At 41.3% G+C, this 23813-nt stretch overlaps 1 protein-coding gene across 5 annotated transcripts in view; it reads right to left on the bottom strand.

The window, feature by feature from the left end:
* The window catches only part of EMSY (EMSY transcriptional repressor, BRCA2 interacting), a 53013-nt gene extending 35355 nt beyond the window's left edge, over positions 1-17658 (bottom strand). For 3 of the 5 annotated variants that reach the window (XM_074955245.1, XM_074955252.1, XM_074955276.1), the window contains exons 1-7: positions 17520-17658; positions 15304-15412; positions 12301-12400; positions 11661-11735; positions 8937-9112; positions 7379-7531; positions 3041-3300 (exon numbers count right to left, since the gene is read on the bottom strand). In XM_074955245.1, coding sequence (XP_074811346.1) covers positions 3041-3300; positions 7379-7531; positions 8937-9112; positions 11661-11735; positions 12301-12400; positions 15304-15373 — 834 coding nt within the window. In that variant the 5' untranslated portion in view covers positions 15374-15412; positions 17520-17658. The remainder of the gene's footprint in view (positions 1-3040; positions 3301-7378; positions 7532-8936; positions 9113-11660; positions 11736-12300; positions 12401-15303; positions 15413-17519) is intronic. The other 2 variants (XM_074955259.1, XM_074955267.1) reach the window with 1 other exon arrangement.
* Positions 17659-23813: the final 6155 nt, after the last annotated feature.

The raw sequence follows: 23813 nt of genomic DNA, 5'->3' as shown, positions 1-23813 counted from the left end.
TGAGAAACTGATTGTTTTATGATCTGGATACAGATATATAACATACATACACATAACATTTTGTTTTGATCTTACTGTGTATGTGCATACACAATATACTACATGCTATATATTACATATGTACACACAAGTTAAAATAGAAACATATATTGTATAAGCCACATAAAACCTAAGGAATACTCATCTGTCCTATATAGTGGGACACTAGAAAGCAGAATATTTCTCTAAAGTACAATTATTAAGGAGTGAGGGTCCAAACGATTATACTTTTTGATACTATTTTCTCTAATATGTAAAGATGATAAAATGAATCTAGGGAGGAATACTGAAATTGCATAGCATCCTTCCACTGGTAAAAGGTTATTTGATTAGCTGACCAACTATAAGTTATTCAGATTTTTAAGAGGAACATCTGTTTATTTTGTTAAAGACATTTATTGAATATATACTGAAGCTAATCTTGGCAGTTTTGAGAAATGCCAAAAATTTGGTCTTCTAATCACTTTGTCAAGAGGTATTGAAAAAAGATGTGAGGGTAACAGTTGCCACTGGACTTGACTAGTAAGAGTAGTTACTAGATTGTCCTCCTTTGTATAAAGCTTTATGCAATAGAAAAATGGAAGAGCATTGATATCTTTCAGAGGGATTATGAATTTTCCTCCAACCTACTGAAATATCACTACAATCCTGAAAACTGGTATAAAAGAATTCAAGAACCACATTCAACATCACTTATTGTTTAAGGAACTGCATATCAAATTCAAGCCTAATCCCAAACCTCAATAACCCTTTAAAATTACTAAAGCAGCATTATCACTTTGGTTGGAAAGTATGATATACAAACTCAATTTAAAAGAGTATCATGGTAACAAATTATGCAATATACAAAAACTACTACACTTCCTATTAGAACAGGTTTAGATCTTGTCATTGTGAATTAGCATGGGACCTGAGTGAGATTTCACTTATAAACTGACGCGTGCATATAAAGCAAAATGAGAAATATTATCTGTTTGAAGGTTTTTTGAGAACAAATGACAAATACCTTTCTGTAAAGGCCTGAGTGAAAGAAGATAAAATTAACAGTATTTCCATTTTCAAAAAGATGGCACCTATTGTTCCATTCAGAAAGGACAGTGAATCATCAGATTGTAATAGGTTAATGTCCTACCTTGTGCCTGTACCTTGCCTTTGCAGGTCTGTTTCATCTTGAACTACTACATCCTCCTTTATAATCTATGCTTTTCAATTTCATTTTGAATATAAAGGATACTAAAGCACAGGCTAAAACTCTGTTTATTTACAGAGTTCAGAGCACCTGCTCTGAAAAAGGAATAAGCTGTATAAGTAGTATGGATAATGAATAAAGCCTGGATAATGATATGTAGATGAGCACACCAAGCCCCCCACTTTTCTTCAAGCTAGTTATATTTAGTACAAACAATAAATTACTTCAACGCAAAACCTGTGTTCATCCAGACAAGTGTTCTGTCACCAGTTAAATCAGACTTTAATCCAAATAATATTTGCTGCATGGAAAGCAAGACCTTATATTTGATGTGCTCATGCTCATTTGCATGCCATTAACCAGAATGCTTTTCCAGCAGACATTTGTTTGAGCAGTGATACTGCTGGACTTCAGGGAACTAAATGAAAGCATCCCCTATTTTACACAACTGAACAGACATTATGAAAGGCCAGGAACACACACATTATCTGCACACTAAAACGTAGGAAGTTACTCCACTGAACTAAGCATCCAAAATCAGGACATGGGAAGTGTGCTAATCCACATAAAGTTAGAAAGTAAATCTATGAGTCTGACACAAAGATTATGGTGGGGAGGTTGGGCTCAAAAGTCAAGAATCTCTCATTATTTGAGAAATGCTTTCTAGAGGCCAATCTAAATCAATGGTCTCTGTGTCAAGGTCAAATTAACCTCTCATGTAAATCTACTGAAATCAATAGATACGCCGAAGAGGAATTTGGTTTGCAGTATTTCCACTGTCACTATTGTGTTTAAATTTAAAGATGATTTATTTTAGTTAATTAACATACATCCAGCCAATACTCTGGACCCACAAAATCAAAAACAAAATGTCATGGAGGACCAGTCCAACATCTAAAACCCTCCCCCAAAGCCTGAGAGAACAAGTAGGTCTTGCAGCATGATCTGGAAATCAACAAATGCAGGGTCCATTTAAAAAAATATTCTACAGCTGAGGACTGCTTGCCTCCAGCCCCATTATGGTCAAACTTGGGCACTGTTAGTTTGAGTACCTCAGTTGATCTCAACTGCCACAATACTATGTAAAGGGAGTAGAATGAAGAGGAAAATAACGTCCCCACAATCTCTGTTCAGATCTAGCAACAAGTCCTGCTGGGCCCAAAGAGAAATCTCATGCCTCCTTGGAGGCATGATCTCCTACATGAAGTAGAGTGGGCCATGGAAAGACCAAACCCAGTTTCCTGGGGTCTTACTACTGCAAAAGTAGAATAATTTAAATTAAGGAAAAGAGAAATAAGAAAGATTACCTTTGACCAAAAGTTGTTACCATCTGATGGCTGTTCATTGGCCTATGTGATCCAGTTCTCAGTGGACTAGTGCCCATATCACAAAACCCAACACCACAAAAGGTACTAACTGGCAACTTGTTGGCAGTCTCACCAGAGAGGCCAATAACTGAGTGAGCATGGAGACTAAATTCCCTCTCATCCCTAGAAGTGATCCCTTCAGGTCAGGGTTGATGCACATTGGTGGGGCAGCGTGGGGGAAGCTTGCACTCCCACTGTCTGTACTGTGCCTGTTCTGTGAATAAAAAAAGGGCTTCAGTCTCCAGGGCTGTCAATCCAGGTCCCTTCACGCGAAGGTGCACTACAGTCACACCAGATTTTTGTTTTAAAAAGAGGGATTATCTTACCCAAAGAACAATCCTTAAAATATAGCTTGACACTTTGTAGAAAGGAAAAAGCTAAATATCATGTCTTATTCATTGACAGAAATACAATTACGTAACGCTTGGCGGATTCCCCCACGTACCTTCTGTGTTGTTGTGTTTGTCGTCTGTGTTGAGGGTTTAGTGAATGTTATTTTCACAGGAGACATGTGTGGCGGTAAGGAGTTGGCAATGCTCTGCATGATATTACTCATCTTGGGGCTGCCACTTACAGGCACCGTGATAGTTTTAGTGACAGGAGTGACTGCTTTCGGGACTTCTTTCAGAAGAACAGGAGAGGAACTAGAAGAGTTAGTTCGTCGTCTTTTACGGGGCTTTTCATCATCATCTGAGCAGCTGACACCTGGAAGAACAGGACTTTTCAATTTTATAGCACTTTTCCTCTGACCATCTCTCCCTGCTTTCTAATAACATTAAGTGCTTTCTAATAACATTAAGCTTGTTAAGTCGTACATCTATTTTCAAATGGGAAAACACAAGGCAGAGAGAAGATAAAACTTTCCAAAGGTCACAGCAAGTCCATGACAGACCTGAGAACAGAATCAGGTGTTCCAATTCCCTCCCACAGATCACACTTGTTCTCATAATACTGAATTTCTCTTAAAAAAACCAGAACACCAAGGGTATTGAGTAATTTTGCAGTTTAATTCTGGTTAAGAAATTACAAGAATGTAATAACCTGTGTGGGGCTTTTGCTATTCTGTGTAAAAATGGCAGAAGTTATGCTAATGAGACTGCACGTGTGTGAGGGGGATGGGAAGACATTTTTCAAGTGTGTTCCTGTTCAGAACTCCACATTCAGCTTTTCTAGCAGTTTTCAGCTATGGCAATTTTCCACATGTAACTAAAATTTCCCCCTTTGCTTTATCACACCATGCCCCCTTACCCCTTGTGCCTTCTTTAATGCAACCCAGTACATTTTCAGCAGCATCCCTTTCTCCTTCAAATACCTTCTGAAGATCTATTTATCATGAGATGCATTCCTGATGCCAAGACCACATCCCACTTTGTCAACTTGTGCCTTTAGCAGTTTGAAGCAGTGACTATTTTGACACATTTACTCATATTTTGAAACTTTTACCAATATGCAATCCTGCAAAAGAAACTTTTTGCCTCAAAAAGTTTCTTCACCCCCACAATCACCTACCTCAGGTGCAGAAAATATATCTGCTGTAAAACTCCGCTGAGCCACTGACAATAGCTTTCTAGAACATGCTCTGTTGATCTTGATAAGCAGTATGGCGCTACCTTCATAAAATACTAGACCTTGTCCAAGACTGTCTTACTTCAACTGGCCAAAAGGGTCACAGAATGTCAGACATTATATGCATGGAGGTGTACTGTAACCCTCTTTGACAATATCGCATACAGCCATGCCGCCGCTTATGGGCAACAACATAAGTCAAAGGCGATGAGTTGAAAAACATGCTAAATGCCTGCAGTTCACCTTTGTACAAGATGACTGGAGATGCTCATGGTCAGACCCTCATCTTGCAAAAGAAGAATTAAATCTGCTCTCAGTAAAAATTCAAATGCAAAAAATTGAGGGATTGGATGATTTTGGGGATTGATGAGATTTTTTTCATCCCTGTATCATTTGTTTGAATCCAGACCAGTCTTATAGTCATTACTAAGGCTATGATTTTGTCATGGACATTTTTAGTAAAAGTCACGGAGAGGTCATGGGCAATAAACAAAAATTCACATAAGCCGTGACCTGTCCCTGACTTTTACTAAAAATGTCCACGACAAAATGGGGAGGAGGGAGGGTCCAGCACCCGCCCTGCTGTGGCTGGAAGTGTGGCCCCTGACCAGTGGCTGGGAGGGACCCTCACCCGCAGCTGCGGAGCTGCCGGGGATCCCCTGCCGCCTATGTGTAGGCTGGGGAACTACGGGGGATTCCCCTGCCACCCGCTTGTAGGCTGGGGAGCTGCGGGGGATTCCCCTGCCTGCAGCTGAGGAACTGCCAGGGATCCCTCCCACCCCTGCCTGCGGGGACTGGGGACCTCTGGGATATTCCCCCCTGCACCTGTGGGGGCTGGGAAGCTGCGGGGCCCCCGCCACTCTGGGCAGCAGGGGTACCCTGCAGCTCCCGGCCACCAAAGGCAGTTGGGGTGCGCTGCAGCTCCCAGCCACTGCAGGCTGAAGTCATGGAGGTCTGCGGAATTCACGGATTCCATGACTTCCGCGACCTTCATGACCAAATCATAGGCTGAGTCATTACTATGTGATAGCATTTTTTTAAGGTTTAGATTTCAGTTGTTTGAGCTAAGAGAACATCAATTTTTCTAGATCTTACATCTGAAATAATGTACCTTTCTAGAGTAGGTAGGGCAGATTGATTTAAATCCAAGTAATTTACAACTGCAAGTAGGAAACCTTGATTTAAATAATCAGTTTTAATCTCCATTTGCATTTGTACTTTTCAATTATTTTCCTAAAGAAAGGTTTATTCTCATTGGTTGATATAAGCATTAAAACATGTTGATTTCCCACCAAATAAAACCTTTAGACTAAATTTGGTATTTCTTTTTGCTAACCAGGAGGATATACTATATCTGTACATTTATTTTAGTATTCATATGGCTTAACATACATTTATTCAAATTCTTAATTTTAATTTTTTTTTTTTTTAATGTTAGAAAACGGTGAATTGATGCAATTCTTATGTATTAGGCGGAAATTTTTACTGGGCATTTGTGTCAAGCTACACTTGAATGGAATCTGGAATTAAATTAAAACTGTACAGAAGCAGCATTTTTAAATTGTTACTTCGTTAAGTAAAATTACCTTAAATGTGTTGGATACATAAGAAAACAAGTTTACCAAAACATGTTTGCATTTTAAACTGATTTATTAAGCAAAGGAAGTATTAACTGTTAGTGAATTGACGGCTTGTTTCTGGTCACCATGGGCCAAATATTGCAAAGATGTGTAGATGCCTTTCTAAGGTGATTTCAGTACGAGTTAGCTGCCTAACCTGCTTGGGCATTTTTGAATATCCCAGCAGACACTTACCTGCATCTTCAGGTACCTAAATACTTTTGAAAATCTGACCTCATATCCTTCAAGTATTTAGAATTAATCTCATCATCTCCCACCTGGCTTTTATTTCTAGACAAACTTTCCTCCTTTTTCAACTCCCAATCAGTTTCTAAATTTTGACTGAACTAGTCAAAATGAAGAAAATATTCTCTCTGCACTTGCTAATTACCTTTGGTTTCAGTTTATTTACAGCTAAAGCTTTTCTGGAAAATGTAAATTGCATTCACTCCTTTATAAAGACTGAAAACAACAGATAATTACTTAATTACATTACATTGTGACATTTATAAAGCTTGAGTTGACCTCAAAAGCTGTTTTCTCTCTGATTCTGTATGTAATTAAAAACAGAATAAAAATCTGAGGAGGGCTCATTGATGCAGCATATTTTCTATTTAAATTATTTCAGTAGATTATAGCACATTGACACTAACACAGGTTATCAATTTCAAATTTAATTTTAGATAGGGTTATTTTTTAAACAAAAATGTATATACATTTAAATAAAAAAATCTGATTTCTGATTATTTTAAAGTCATCAAATTTTATCCGCCGTGATAGCAGGAATAGTAAAATGATGTAGTTGGTTTCTAAGCCTGTACTTCCCAACACAGTGCAAAACTATGGGAGTATGCAAGCCACAGCACCGTGCAAGTAAATTGTAATAGAATCCCTGGGTGAGGTTAGTTGTGTAGTTTGTTTAAAAGTTCAGCTACTGCTCAGAAAAAAACAGCAGGAAAACAATATTATTTTAAATTTATATTCTTTTGGTAATATCCATAAAGGGCCAAATCCTTACCTGATTTACATGAGGTAAGGATTTGGCATTTTACCTTGACATGCCATATCACTTGCTGCTTTAGGGCACATGACTGCTTGTAGGAAAATGATATTCCTAGAAATTCTCCTGCTCATCTGAGAAGGGAAAAAGAGTTTCTCCTCCTTCCCACTCCCTCAAATGACAGCAGTCGGCCAGGTGCATACTTTGGGGAAGAGGTGAAAGGGAAACCTTCCTCTGAAGCATTAGCTATGACCACATCAGAGGCAAAATTCCAAACTAGATGGACAAATGATCCATTATTGCATGGCAATTCCTAGGTTTTATTTTTCATACTTTGCACTTCTGTTATCCCAGACATCAAAATATCTCCATCAATGAATTGAGCCTCAACATACCCTGAAGAAGGGAAGTATTAATCCCACTTTAACATCTTTGTGCCTTAGTGTATTTATCAGTAAAGTGACTTGCTCAAAGTCACATAGTAAATTTGAGGCAGAGCTGGGTCTAGAACCCAGATTACCTGAGTCAGAGTCCTGTGCTTTAACCACAAGACCATCCCCTTTCTGTTTTGTTAATCAAAGTTACTGGTATCACTTACTTTTGACGTAAACAGTACTTCCACTTGGCAAGACGACTACATTGGAGGCTGGACTGGCAGGTCTGGGGGACTTCACTGTTGCTACACTGCCACTTGGAACAGGGGTAGATGTTGGGGTTGAAGTGGTACTTGTGTAGGAATAGCAAACCACCACTGAAGAGGAGAGAAGACACCTTCCACATAACTACAGTAAATAATTCAATTATCCTAGAACTATTTTGACAGCTTTGAAGATAAATTAAAGCCTAAGGCTTATTGGGTCACTATCCACATTTTTGCCTCTGCGGTCCTGCTACTGTGGAGTGGTGTCCTCTCTGACCCAAGAATGACCATAGAATTAGCTGCTTTCAAAGCAGATTTTAAAACGTTTTTATTTGAGAAGACCTTAGAGACACCATTGATATTATTTTCTTCTCTACTGACTGTGTGTTTTATATTATAGTTTATCTTATACATGTTTAGTATTTAAATTAACTTTGTTTTAATGTGCTTAGGACTCTAGCGTAGATCAGTGATATAAATATAAAATTGTTATTGCATTGTGTTCAGTGGCATGTCAGTCCTAGAATCAATCTGAAAACCCTCTTTAAATTAAGACAGATTAATGTATTTTAAAATAGTTTTCCTTGTTTAATTGCTGTAACATTGATGTTTACAAGCATTAGTAAGACAAAGCAGGTGGTATAACGTTTCCCAAATCTGTCAGAAAAAAACTAATTCAAGAAGTGTTAGGTTTTCTGTAACTGTGTAAATATACTGTAATTAAACCCATAAAACAAAGTAAAATAAAACTTTGCAGCTTAGATGGAGTTTGTAGGGGGTACGGGCAGGATGGGAGAGGCATCTTTTGACTTGTTAATTTAGAACATTTGATCTGGAGTGACAAAATAAGAATGGAGATCCACGTCATTTTGCAAAGTCACCTTTCTGAGTATCACTGTACCTTAAAAGGGGCCTGTAACAACAACTTTTTTTATTACTTTCATTTTTAGGAATTTAACTTTGCACCATTTATAGCAACTGCCACACTTTACACCTTCCGAACATTTAAAACACATGTGGTTTACATTTTTGCTTTTTCCTTCGCATAGATAGTGAACCAGTCAAGTTCCTTTGTGCTTTTGGTCAATTTCATATTCCGGTTCCTAATGCACTAGCACAGGGGTTCTCAAACTTCATTGCACCGCGACCCCCTTCTGAAAATAAAAATTACTATGACTCCAGGAGGGGGGACTGAAGTCTTAGCCTGCCTGAGCCCCGCTGCCCTGGGTGGGGGGCCCAAAGCCGAAGCTCAAGGGCTTCAGCCCCAGGCAGGGGGCCTTTAACCTGAGCTGCGACACCTTAGGTTGCAAAAACTCCAAAAGGGACTTCAAATCCAATCAGATTTCATGAAAACATTTCTATTAATATTGTATGAAAATGAAGGGGATTTTTGTTTTTTATTTTAAATATAACCTACTCACTTTGGATCTAAGCTAGCTTATGGTGTCCCTTTAAAATGTGAAATTGTTCTTCTCACATCCTCACTACTTGCAGTAAAATACTGGGATTCCCTCACCTTCTTTGTTCCCAGTTTCTGCAGGAACTGGAAGAGATGCATTGTGCTGAATAGCTGCATTGGCAACAGCATTAGCTGTTACAGTAAAGGCTGTTTGCGGAACCAGCCGTGGCATCAGTGGCACCAGTCGACGACCTTCTATAGACCATTCTGAAGAGCTGTTCGGTCCAGACATACTAAACAGAAATGCATATTATGTGAAAGTGTTCTCTTATCCAGCACATTTACGGACTAAATATGCTTTTCCAACAGAGAAAAGCTACTAGATAACAGAATTTCTCTTCTAGTGACAGCCTAGAATATGTACAGTAAAACATAACTAAAAAAGCAGACTTGCAAATTAGTGTATATTATACTCCTCTAACTAGCTAAAAATATCAGAAGCACAACGTTCATGAAACAGCCATCAAACTAAGTGTGCTATAGAAATAATCGTTTCTAAGGCAGATCTCGCTCTACTTAATTAAAAATATTCTAAGCCCCATCACAATAGCCCAAACAAGATTGCAACATGTCAGATGACTCAGCCCATGCATTTCCCTTAACAGAGGCCAACCACCTGGTCTTAACTTCTAATTGGCCTCAAAGTTTGAAGACAAAATAGAATACTTAAGAATCATGTTGTCCCCTTTTTCTACTAGGCAGAAATGCTTCTGTTTTGTATGACCATTTCACTGAATCAATGAAGCCAGAATTGTAGACTATAATTTTCAATGAGAGTTTCATTTAACTTATTACCACATACTTAAGAACTACTTTTAACTCTGGCTAACAGTACTAAGTAACTAGTAAAAAGATTAGCGCTAATTAGTCTATTTCTCAGTTAAACCCAGATTTGTTTCAGCATCTTCCATAAATTTTCTTACAGTACTTACTGATTAGCATCAGTTGAGATAAAATTTAGAATATTTGTTGAAAATAACTGCAAATGAGTTTATATTAAGAGTGCTAACTCCAGTATATCTAATGGCAATACTGCACTTTCCTAGCATCACTAAGAATTAATCCACATCAGTCAAATGAGCTCTCTGCTATATTATTTCTTAATGTGAAAGACAGAAAAGAGATTTACAAAAAGATATGGCATTCCATAAACTAGCACCTCCTTTGGGTTTCCTGCTGTGTGTTCTAGATTTTAATCCCCTTGAGGTAAAAACTGCATGAGTTTTGCAAACTGCTGACATCATCATCAGCATTTAACAGGAAATTCAATTTAAGAAATCAATCCTGATTGTTTTATAAAATAAGCTATTCCTTATTCACTTTTTTTTTAAAGAAAAAAATCTGAACTGTTATGCTATGTAGTTGTTTAATAGGCCAGACTATTTCCAAGCCTTTAAACCTGAAACATTTGAATGAGAGGTTTTTCGTAGCCGTGGGTGGGTGAGATTCTGTGGCCTGCGTTGTGCAGGAGGTTGGACTAGATGATCATAATGGTCCCTTCTGACCTTAATATCTATGAGTCTATGACAGTTTACAAAAGAATATGCCTTTTGGTAAGTCTCAGTTCAAAATATTGCTAACTGATATGATAGGCTCCTTATACATGATTGCTTTATTGCTTTTTCCCCTATAATTTCAGAATTGTAAGATTCACACTTAAAATCTACAGCTGTTTTATATTAATTTATGAAAATAAAGAGAAATTCTTATACTCTAGCTGAACATTAAATAATTTAAGGCATTTCTTTCCCCTTTAAAATAAAATCTCTCAAGCCATTTATTTCATTCTGAAAACTACTTTTAGATACTAAGAGTACTAAGCATCTCACTTAAAGATAAGTGAGCACCAGTTTCTCTCCCCCAATCATGTGGTCTTTGGGGAAAAAACTGTAGGGAGCTAGCTAGAGACTGAAACTGGCACAACAGTTGCAGAAAGCAGTTCAACCATGTCCTGCTGAACTGGGGGATAAATATGGCCCAGCCAGGCCACCCTTCCCTCCAGAACCCAGAACTGATACCACTCCCCACCCCTTAGGGAACTAGGACCCAGGGGGCATCCCCTTCTCCACAGCAACTGTGAGCTTTGGGAAAGAAAACACAGGGAGGAGCCAGCCAAAACTGACACTGCCACAGCAGCTGCATAGGGCAGTTCAAGCAGGGAGTAATGGACAGTGATGATGTCACACTGCTTTCTGAAATTTTCACTCCAAACATTTTCCCCAGTGTTGACTGGCTGTTTGCTCCACCCTCTCTGACCCCCTCCCTCAAGGTCACCAAAGATCCTTTAGCTAATCCTCTCCTAACGTAACCCAATCAAAAGGATTTAAACAAAACTAAAATCATGGCAAAACATGAAGCTTGCAGCCATCACATTGTTCACTCTCCATATACATTTTATCAGTTTCCCTACTTTCTGTTTGTCTTACCTATTTAGACTGTAAGCTCTTCAAGACAGGAACTCTCTCTTATACTATGTTTATATACGACACAATAGGGCCGCATTTTCAGCTGACTCCTAAGCACTACCTTAATGAACAAAACAGTGACTCATTAACCGCAGATTTCAACAACTTCCACACATTTTCCTGTAGTACATACTACAGATCTGCATCAGCTGAGGGTATAGTTACATGTACTACTACAATTGTCAGCTGTGTTATTCCTTCAAGGTTGCTAGTGGTTTAAAATCTCTAGTATTTGGTTTAAAAGATAAAGGACTGCCCAATGCGAAGACTATTTGCTAACTTATGGAAGTCATGTTCAGTATGAGTAATAGCTTACTTATGCGCAATAGTTGTTAGCCGTTCATCATTTACGGCTCTCCGAACTTCAGCACGATGGCGCTCAGTGGAAATGCTGTCAAAAAAGAAAGCAGCCAATATATTTTAGATATGGAAAGACAAATATATTTATCTGATCCTGTTAGCAAAAATGAAAATGTTAGAAACAGCACCACTCTGGTGGATGGATGGGTCAGCATTTACATTTTAGAGATTGCCACTTGCTTCTCTCCCCTGTGACAGTGAAAATGAAGTGTTTTACTATTCAGAAGGTAAAAGATAATTCTCTGGCCTAGAGAATAGAAAGGATTTCACCATAGTTACTAGAGATTACATTAGTGGCTACATGGCGGGATTTCCAATTCTGGGTTCCAATCTTACAAGGATGGAAGTGAGGAAAAAAATTTCATTTGCAAGTTAAGCAAATGCAACCAGGAATCATTGAAAGGAAAATAAATATGGGTTCAAAATAAATATGGAATCTCCGCTATATTGTTTGTGGAGTCTCTTTTTTGATTATGAATTCATTTTAAGAGCTGAAGATGCCTCTGGTAGGAAGTACGTGCAATGCTTTTAAAAGAAAACAGGCCATAAACCAATTATACACTCACCACATTTACCATAAGTAGTGTGAGGTTTACCTAAGCACTTTGGAGAGTTCTCCAAGAAGGTCTTTCTTTTCCTTGGTAAGGTCCCCCTGTGCACGCAAAGCGCTGATAACTCCAGCATATGCCTCCAGTTCTAAGGAAATATAGAAATATGATTAGTTCTTAACCATTAACAGCAAAAAGGGAAAAATAAAATCATGGGTTTAAATTCAGTAGATTTACATCTGTCCTGTGATCTTCACTGTCTGCTAAGATGCTAAAACGTAAATTTCAAGGTCTTAATATACTGGCTCTGCATAAAAATACAACAACCTTAACTCAGACATCGAGTGAATGACTTATTGTTCTAGTTATTGAACATTTCACAAAAAAAAGTCTGACTGAAAACCTTGTTTTAAATTAGCAATCTAAACCCTTTCCACACTATACATAGCTATACAAACCAACAAAATCAAATCCCAGTTAACATAAAAATAAGTATTAATAGGGACAGAAAGAGTAACAAAAAAGACCGACTAGTGCACAGATAGCAGTCAGATAATAGCTTCCAAAATAAGCAAGACTTGCATTGTTTTCAAAAGCTGTCAGCAAGTGAGTCCAGTGGACCAAATTACAAAACCAGAGAACCATGCCCCAAACAATTCCTACACCCAGCCCAGTTCTGACAAAACCTAGGGGAAAACAGAGAAGACACACTTTGGTCAGCCATAACACCCAAACCAGGACATTGGGCAGACAATAACTGCTTAAGTATTTAAGGCTTAGATAATAAAGCATTTTATATACAAACCCAATTGCTGTCTTTAAAGTCAACATTTGCTAAGGTACCACACAGTAATACGAGAGATACTACAGTATTTTTCTGTGCTTAGACTCGGAAGTTACTTTACTCAGTAATCACTCGATGTCTGAGTTAAGGGTGTTGTATTTTTATGGAGAGCCAGTATATTAAGACCTTGAACTGTATGTTTTAGCATTATAGCAGACAGTGAAGATCACAAGACAGATGTAAAGTAATGCACACTCGAAAACATAATCCCAACTATACATATAAAATGATGGGGTCTAAATTAGCTGTTACCACGCAAGAAAGAGATTTTGGAGTCATTGTGGATAGTTCTCTGAAAACATCCACTCAATGTGCAGCGGCTGTCAAAAAAGCGAACAGAATGTTGGGAATCATTAAGAAAGGGATGGATAGATAATAAGACATAAAATATCATGGCCACTGTTGGAAGACAAGATACTGGGCTGGATGGACCTTTGGTCTGACCCAGTATGGCCATTCTTATGTCACCACCTTCCTCACTCCTATCCCTAAGTAGTACAGACAAATTGTAACCGGTGCAGTCTCTGTTCAGTCAAGGGAAATCCAGTTAAATGGCCGAAATAAGGTATAAAATTAGGTTTAACAAACAAATGAAAACAAGCAAATTCAAATTTAAGGCTGCCACGTCATCCCATATTTCATGCTTCCTCAGCTATGTACTGCAAAGGTCTCAGGGCAGTGCTAGATATCACACTAAGATATGATTTAAGTATTGACACATTTTTCTAAAATCTGCTATGGCGTTTAATTTACTATGGAGTATCTGAGCCTTGTAGAGTGGTCTAATGGATAGAGCACTGGACTGGAAGTCAGGAAACATGGGCTATATGCATTGCTCTACCACTGACCTGCTTTGTGACCTTGAGACAGGGCAAGTCTCTTCACCTCTCCGTGCTTCCATTTCCTCTCCCTTGTCTATCTTGTCTATTTAGACAAAGTTCTTTCAGATAGCATAAGCCTCTGTCTCTGTTTGTACACTTGCAATCTCATTTAGGGCCTCTAGGTGCTACCACAATACAAGTAATACATTTTTAAATAATAAAAATAATGGTTCAGATTCTATACTCAATGTGCTGTCTCTTAAAAACAGAACCCCCTCCCCACGATAACCGAGCAAGATGAGAGAAAATAGTTTCACCCCTTTCTCTCTCTAATAATAATAGTTTTATAGCATAATCTGAAGACCTCAAAGAACTTTACAACATTAATCTTCATGCCTCTGATGCAAGGTATGTAGTACAGTACTTCACTTTTTTTATAGATGGGTAAAATAAAGCCCAGAGAGGTTAAGTGATTTGCCCAAGGTTACGCAGGAAGTCAGAAGAAAAGTCTCAAATATCAAATCTCGACTCCCTCTACTGTGTTTAACCACTAGACTATGTTGCCTAAATGAAAGTCTAAAAAGAAAACTAAGATTTTTCTTCTTCCAATATTAAAATGCTATTAAAAACTATTAAGTATAATTGCCTTCCTACATATTCATGTTATTACGGATATAATTCCCAGAAACTCTCTTACAGATAGCCCTTTTCATTTGGGCAAAGCATCCAGAATTCGACGCATGGCTACAGCAATTCAATAGGCTCCTATTGTTATGACCATTAAACTAATTGAGATTGTTTTCACCTCTCCCAGCCAGTTCCTGTCCTTCTGTAATTGAAGACTGGAAATACTGTATTGTGGGACATTTTCTTTCATTAAGAATCTGCATTACAGTAGTTTTACTGATGTAACTCTAACCATTGTGACAACTAAACATGGGTAGCATTGCAAGATTCATTTTGACCTTCATATGTTTTCTCTATATAAAACCAAAAAAGGAGGTAGGAAATTAATCAGACATAGCAAACTGAGGAGTTACTCACTTTTGACAGAAATGTCTCCTATTACACATTAATGTGCATGAAATCATCATAATTTGCAGTGTAGGTACCATCCAACCAAAATGATTCTATGAAATTAGGTTTAAAACCAGCTCTATTCATTGAATCCATAAAGAGCATCCACCCCTACCAAATACTATCAAAGCAAGAGCTGTGAAAACAAACACTGACACCTACTGATCACTTTCTGTATCTTATATGTTGATTGCAAACATATGAAAGTGTTTAATGAAGACATTGGGCTGGAAATTCTTTAAACAGAGATAGATACACAAAGTCCCAGCAGCCAGGTGGATGGAGGAAGCAGAGAGCCACAAATTGTACCCAGTTTGCGAAGAATCCTCTTGCATTCATCCCTGCTAAGATCCAGAAGGGTTGGCCACACAACAGGCATTCTTTCCCTGTGTTTGTGCTCCCACAGAGCTCAACCTCCCTGAAAAAGAATACAAATACTGTAAGTAAAAGTCCATGCTCTACATCTTAGAATTTGATTAGTGCAATCTCTCCCCTCCTCCAGCCTGCTCAGAACTTCACCAAGGTCATCTTCCTTTCCATCCACGTATTCCCCTGCCTGAACCCCTGCAAAAGGCTTGCCATTTCACTATAAAAGAATTCTGCAACTTCACTCCAGACATTGACTTCCTATAACCATTTCCTCAGGCTAGGTCTACACTTGAAAATTATACTGGATAGCTACGTCAGTCAGAGGTGTGAATAAACCACACCACTAAGCACTGTAGCTATGCCAACATAACCCCCAGGCAGACAAAGCTATATCGATGGAAGAGTGCTTCCACTGAGGGAGCTAATGTTCAGAGAAGTGATGTTCTTACACTGACAGACAAACCTCTTCTGTCAGTGTAGGTTGCATCTACATTGTGGGACTATGCCAGTATGGCTCTACCAGAGGGCTATGTTAGTATAGTCTCTTTAGTGTAGATACACCTGAGGGTCATCCTAGCCTCTCTCTCGACAGATGCCTATATCTTTCTCAGACCTTCTTTCATGCCATGCTCTCTCTTACATCTGGAACTATCTCTGAATTGATGTAAAAGCCCCCTCCCTCTCCTTATGCACAGAGCATCTATTATAGGAAGTCTTCCAGCTACAGTGACTCTACAATCCATGGGAATGCGTTTGGCATTTGTCTGTTATGTTGCACACTGGCAAAAACATCATGAAAATGTACTTGTTCAGGCACAATACAGGCACAGTATCTAACTTGTCCAACCACATCCTGACAACGATGAAAACCACTCATTAAAATGATTTTATCCACGCACTAAAAAAATTACTCGCCAGAGGCAGACAGGTTAACAGACTTGTGCAAGACCGTGCCAATACTTGTACTGCACTTGGGCCGTTAGACTGAAGCGCCACAGAGCAGTGATTATGGTTCTGTGTTTAGCAACATGAACAAAAACAAAGCATCGATCGCATCATACACTTTGCACGAGATGATCTGGCAGAGCACGCACAGGAAACTGTGACAGCAGAACCAGGATGCACCTACCCCTACTCCCAAATTCATTGTGCCTATTATCACTACCCTGTAATTGTCCTGGCCTCAGTGAAAACAAATGATCCCATACACAAACAACAAGAGGTGATGGTCAAGGGGTGGGCAGGAGCTTAGTGACCCCCAGTACAACCCCCCAAGATGGAGGAAGTGAAATGCCTCCTCTAGCCTCCATAAACTGGGGGAAGGGACAGGAACAGCTCCTTCAACCCCCAGCTGACAGAGCTGCTCCCGCTTTCCTCAGCCCGAGGGGGGGCAGGCTTTGTGGGGGAGGGGTGGAGCACACAGCTCCCACAGGGTCGGGGGAGATATACACTATCGCCCCCTCTTCTCTCAGCTGGCTGGGGGGTGCTCTGTGTGTGTGGGGGGGCACAGCTCCCTCCTCCCTCAGCCATAGCCAGGGGGTGTTGTGGGGGGGGGTGTGGTGTCACACAGCTCCCTCAGCCACACCCAGAGGGTGTTGTGTGTGTGTGTGTGTGTGGGGTGCACAGCTCCCTCAGCCACAGCCAGGGGGTGTTGTGTGTGTGTGTGGGGGGGGGTGCACAGCTCCCTCAGCCACAGCCAGGGGGTGTTGTGTGTGTGTGTGGGGGGTGCACAGCTCCCTCAGCCACAGCCAGGGGGTGTTGTGTGTGTGGGGGGGGGGGGGGGTGCACAGCTCCCTCAGCCACAGCCAGGGGGTGTTGTGTGTGTGGGGGGGGGGTGCACAGCTCCCTCAGCCACAGCCAGGGGGTGTTGTGTGTGTGTGTGGGGGTGCACGGCTCCCTCAGCCACAGCCAGGGGGTGTTGTGTGTGTGTGTGGGGGGGTGCCCACAGCTCCCTGCTCCCTCAGCCAGGGGGCCGGACGGAAGCCTCCCGCTCACGCCGGTGGGCGGACGCGTCGCCCTCCGCCTGCCGGGCGGGGGGAGGCGGGAGCTGCCCACTCCTGCGCCTTTCACTGACGTGGACACAGCACCCAACCAGCCCACGGAGGGGCCAGTCGCCCTCCCGCCCCCGCCCCAGCTCCCGCGGGGAGGGGACCCACCTGCCCGGCCGTTCCGGGAACATCTAAAGGCTCCTCAGCGGCAGAGCCCGGGTGGCTTCAGGTTTGTTTAGTGGCGGCGGCAGGCAGCTCCGTCCAGCCAAGATGGCGACAAAACAGCAGCTCGCATGCGCGGCCGCGCGGGGCCGTGTGGGAATTGTAGTTGCCCCTCATCGACGCCCTGCCCACGGCCCGCTTCAGACGTCACGACGTACCCGCGGCCGTTGCGCGAGACAAGGGGCGGGTCAGCTTCCAAGATGGTGGCTTGAGGCCGCCGCGCGGCGCCCGCCTGGGAGGTGTAGTCCCTTTGTGTGTGACAACGGAGCGCCGGCAGGAGCCTTCCGCCACGCCCAGCGGCTTGGAACGCACGACGGAGCGCGAGAGGGGGCAGACTTCCTGCTCGCGTTGCGCGGCTCGGCTCAGAGGGGCGGGGAGCTGCAAAGCAAGTTGCAGCGTGTTTGCCCTGCACCCAGCGCCATTGTCCTGGGGGCTCCACTTGGCACCCAGGGGCGAAGCGCACCCAGGCGCTAGCCAGAGCCCTCTGCATAGCCGAGAGAGGGGGGGCTGCGTTCCTGGTACCCGGGCTGAGAGGCTGTCAGGGAATAAAGGCCCTGCAGCCTTGCCACAAGTCTTGTGATATTTGTTTGCCTTAAACCCTCAGCTCCTGGAGTCAGTATGAGCCTCCGCTTTCATTTTTTTTTTTTTAAAAGTCCTCATGGCTAAAGATGAAAACTCCACAACCAGAGGCCAATAAAAAGAACTCTGAATTTATTTTTTTTTAAATCTCAAGGTTTTTTAAGTCAATCTCATGATTTTGGGTGGGCCTGATGCGTGGTTTCTGAACATTTGGGGCTCGCCATATTGCTTTGGTCATATGGTTTTTCGTTTATCTCTGTGGTAATAGGTTTTAGGTTCATGGGAAATTCTGGGTACGTCTCACAAATTTACATTATTTATGATAAAATGTGGGTGCTGTGAATGTTGAATCACCCTCAGTCGTGTAAGTGTTATGGGCAAAAAGTCTCCACATACCTCTCTCATATGAAAATAATAAGATAAAACAATTTCCTTCCCTTCCCACCCCCAAAAAAACCAGATCCAGTTATGCTCCATTCTGTGGGCTCCCTGTGCCTATCAACTGTGAGTACAGTGACCATGTGGTCCCAAAAGCCAGGAATGTTGTTTTCAGACTCTCATCCCGGATATGGAGTGACCCAAGCCTCAGCTAGGGGCTATGCCTACTGTGGGGGGAGGCAGAGGCAAACCAATACAATGGAGATAATTTTAAACTTTATAAAGGAAAAACCCAGAATTTAGGCAGGAACAATAATATATACATAATAGAATAATATAATGTACTTGCTTAGGAAAATAAACTATAAATTACCATCATTATAAAAAGCTTTTTTCTAAAACATTCTGTGTCACCCTAGGGGAATCAACTCCTCCTCTCCCAGGCTACAAAGTCCAGCTTCACCCCTGCTGTCTTGCTTCCACTTTTATCTGGTTTGTGATGCTCCTTTGCTTTTACCCTGCGATGACCACACGTTTATCAAACAGGTCCACCTGTGAACTACAGCCCCTCACCTGGAGAGCCACACCCATTGTATTTCCCTCTGTCAGCATCCCAATGGTTAACCTCACTGGTCATAGGCTCTGTGCCCCTTGCAACCAGACTCCTTACACATGGCCCTTCATGGTCCAGCTTCCATTAATGCAACTTCCTCTGGTCAAGCCCCTTTTCACCCCAGCAGAGTCTCTTTTCACCTTCTTCTCTAACCAGCTTCCAACTACCCCCTTGGTGCAGATTCTGAGCTCCTCTCATGGGCTATTTCTTTCCCCCAAACAGCATTCGAGGCTGCTGTACCATAGCTGCAGCAGGTGCAAATGCCAAGGTCAGCGTTACTACACTTATTTTAAAAATAAAAATTGTATTAGAAAAGAGCCAAAGTGCACGCAAGTAGAGCCACCTGTACACATTATCTGAAAGAAGAATTTGGCTTTAAACGTTGCATGAATTCAGTTAGATTCAGCAAAGCTAGTGCAGGGGGGTATAAATTGCACTTCCCTTTGCCAACACTACCCTGCCCTGGCAAACTTTGGGCCGGATGCTGCCAATCCTCATTTGTGATGTCAGTGAGACAATTTGGCAAGATCAGGCCCAAAACGTCCTATGAATATGGTGGAGGACAACCTTTTGTGGTTCATTCAGTGACAGCAAGGATTTTCCATAATACATTTTTTTTTACACAAATGCATTTGGCACTTTCTGCCCAAAAATTGTTTTATAAAAAAGAAAGATACTGAAATATGTTCTGTCTGAAGCTGCAGCTGCTGTCTTCCTGCTGATGTTGTAAGATGATGTCCAACAATGTAATGCAGCAGCAAAAAGGGATAAAATCATGGGGTATATTAACAGGAGTGTTGTATGTAAGACACAGGAAGAAATTCTCCCACTCTACTCAAGACTAGTGAGGCCTCCACTGGTGCAGTGTCCAATTCTGGCCACCATACTTTAGGAAAGGTGTGGACAAACTGAAGAGAGTCCAGATGTCAGCAACAAAAAATGACAAAGCATTTAGAAAACCTGACCTATGAGGAAAGACTATAAAAAACTGGGAATGTTTAATCCCAAGAAAAGGAGACTGAAGGGAGGACCTGTTAAGTCTTCAAATATGTTAAGCGCCGGTATAAAGAGGATGGTGATCAATTGTTCTCTACGTCCATGGAAGGTAAAACAAGAAGTAATGGGTTTAATCTGCAGCATGGAAGAACTAGATTAGATATTAGGAAAAACTTTCCAACTATAAAGGTAGTTAACTCTGAAATAGTCTTCCAAGGGAGATTGGAGAATCCCCATCACTGCAGGTTTTTAAGAACAGGTTGGATAAACACCTGTCAGGGATGCTCTAGGTTTACTTGGTCCTACCTCAGCGCAGAGGGCAAGACCTGATGACCTCTTGAGGTCCCTTCCAGCTCTACATTTCTATGATTCTATCTATGCAACTAGTCTGGAAGTTTGACTCTCCTCTCCCATATTTATATATGCCATATCCTTTTGCTTTCATGGTGTCACCAGAATCATGATCAACCAACAGATGTCAGGGTTTGTTGATTTTTGTCTGCCACCACACATTTGAGCACATCTTAAAAGGGATACAGTTCTGGAGGTGCACTCCTTTGCAGTTTAACTTGCTCTCCTTTTTCTCCTTGCACACTGAAGAGAATTTCTCCCTTTTTTGTGTCGGGAGATAAATAATGATTAGCAATAAAGCTACTAAAAGCTTTCTTATGATTTCCGATTTCCTCTTGCAAATACGCTTTGCATTTTAATAGCAGGAAACTTGCATAATTTATTGTACTTAAACAGTATAATTTAAAAAACAACAACCAGGCTAGATTTCACTCAAAGATATGAAGGACAGCCAGATCATTTCCCATAAAGTGCATTTAAAGTATTATCTTGCAACCATTAGTAAGTCATAGAGAGATCCTGAAAGTGAAATAATGCTGACCTTAGACATGTTAGAAAACTCAAGAATGATAACATAATTAAGAACTAAGCACACACAATTTCATTAATAAAAGGTTTTTTAAAAGGATAAAGAGAGAGTGTCATATGTACAGTGACAGGACCGAAACAGTCCCTACTAAACATAAATGGAATGTGGACACATCTGTAAAAGCCTTTTTGAACAACATTATATTTTGAGTAAGTCTTATACTGTTAATTGTTAAAATAGAAGAACAATCATACTAAAGGTACTTAGATGGTTTATAAAGTTTTTTTCCTCGTTTTTTATACAGCATACATATACTATAAAAGCCTCATTATTAGAAACAAATATCTTTAATGGGCTATGTACATTCTGCACTCTCCCTCTTTTCAAGAAATTCACATCTGAAAGCCATCATACTAATAAATAGGAGTAGAATTTGGCCCAAGCCTGTTACAAAAGATATTTTCATATTTTTTTCAAGTTGTGGTGAAAAGAAATGTTTCTGATCATCTTGACAGGTTTCGAAAACAAGCAGGACTTTAAAAATTGATCTACCTTTCCACTGAATAGAAATAGACACATTAAAAATAACTACATCTTGATGAGCATCCCAATCCTGAAAATATGCATATGTTTAACTTTATGCACATGAATAGTTTGTTTGATTTCAGTGGGACTCCTCATACCTACCTAAAGTTAAGCTTGTGCAAAAAAGCGTTGGCATAATCAGAACCTTCGTGTTCACTTAAGGTCTGTTCCTGCACCACTAAAATCAATGGGAGCTTTGCCTTGACTTGAATAATTGCAGGATCAGAGCCTCAGCCTACGTCTACACTGCACATGTCTTTCGGTGGGGTATGTACTTGGGTAGCGCCCCGGCACAGGTTTAAGTAGCAGTCTACATAATGAGGCATGGCTTACTACAGACATGCCTGATGGGTGTGGGTATTACGCAAGCATATACCCTGCTCAGCTTTCTACTCACCCAAGCCATGCCCTCCTGTCTAGCGTGCTAGTTTTAACTGTGGAGTTTCCTGGTGTCTCCCAGCTGTTGGAACCTTTCCCTGCTGCAGCAAAAGGTTCCATCAGCTGGGAGACAGCAGGACGCTCCAGCGCTCTGGCAGCTGGGAAAGGCTCCGCTGCAGTCCTCCCTGCCACAGATAAGGACTGAGGCAATGGGAAAAGGCTCAGAGTTTCCCCCTCCCAGAGCCTTTCACTGACACCTGCAGCTACACACAGTAACAGTCCATGCACTGTGGACACAGCTTGCTTTTTTCACTGTGACATACCCTCTGAGCTGCCAAAAGTGGCATGTAGCGTAGAGGTAGCCTTAAAAGTAAATGCTATTGTTAGTTACTTTAGTTCTTATCCACAAAGGTATTTGGTGCCTAAAGCCCAGACTTAGGTGCCAGGTCTTGGGTTTAGATGCCTAAGATCCTAGTTTTAGCCTCCACTGCGATCTCCACAACTCCTGCTGAACGCTGTAGGTGCCAAAACTCACTCAGCGTCTAAGTTTTCAGGGTAAGAGTTTCTGCCTCTGGGCATTTGCTCTCCAGCGTCACTCTAGGTGACGGGATGCCAGTCTCCCACCTGAGCCCAGAAAGATCCATGAACCAAGGGAAGATAGGCAGTGAATACCTATCTCATGTGCAGTGCTCAATCAGGTAGGCAAGCTCAGAGCCCACTACTGGATCAGGTTCCATTCAAAATCCAGCTGGAGGAGGAAGAGGAAGATGTTAGTGCCCACCTTATAACTTTGAGCCCAGAGATTAGTGCATTCACCTGGGATAAAAATGACCATACTGGATCAGACCAATAGTCCATCTAACCCAGTAGCCTGTCTTCCAACAAGCTAGTGCTAGATGCTTCAGAGGAACAAACAGAACAGGAAAATTTTGACTGATCAATCCTGTAATCCAGTCCCAGTTTCTGGCAGTTGAAGGTTTCGGAACACCAAGAGCATAGGTTGTGTCCCTGACCACCTTGACAAATAGCCATTGATGGACCTATCCTCCATGAATTTATCTCAATCTTTTATCTATACTTTAGGCCTTCACAGTGTCCCCAAGCAACAAGTTCCACAGGTTGACTGTGCGTTGTTTGAAGAAGCACTTCCTTATGATTGTTTTAAACCTGCTGCCTATTAATTTCATCAGGTGACCCTAGTTCTTGTGTTTTGTGAAAGGGTAAATAACACATCCCTATTCATTTTTTCTATATCATTCATGATTTTATAAATCTCTATTATGTCCCCCATAAATTGTCACCTTTCTAAGCAGCACAGTCCATTTTTTAAATCTCGCCTCATATGGAAGCTATTCCATACTCCCAATCATTTTTGTTGCCTTTCTCTGTACCTTTGCTGATTTTAATCTACCTTTTTTTAAAATGGGGCAACCAAAACTGCATACTGTAAAGATCCAGGGACTAGAACCCAGGTCTGTAGAGCCTGGGACACCTAATGGTCCCATAGTGCCACCAGAAGACAATACAGAGCTCCCCCCAGGAAGCTCTGTGGAGAGTAGGCAGCACAGGAAGTATCACCCAAGAAAACCAGAGTGACAGTGCCTTGCAGCCCTCTGATTGGCCAAGCACCCTATTTAATCTTGGAGAGTTGCCCCAGGAACTCGTTTGGACAACCACACAGATTTCAGGCCTGTGGTAGCGCCTCACCATCTCTGATCCCAACCTGACTTTTGCCTCCTAAATCCAGGCTGATACTATCCCTGACTCTGACTCTTGCATATTGAACCCAGCTCAAGAGATACCTCTGATTCCCAGCTCTGGGGTCCTGAGC

Source organism: Natator depressus, chromosome 1, assembly GCF_965152275.1.
Source record: "Natator depressus isolate rNatDep1 chromosome 1, rNatDep2.hap1, whole genome shotgun sequence".
Lineage (NCBI taxonomy): Eukaryota > Metazoa > Chordata > Testudines > Cheloniidae > Natator > Natator depressus.
The sequence above is the reverse complement of the archived record's forward strand: the minus strand, read 5'-3'. Positions and strand labels throughout refer to the sequence as shown.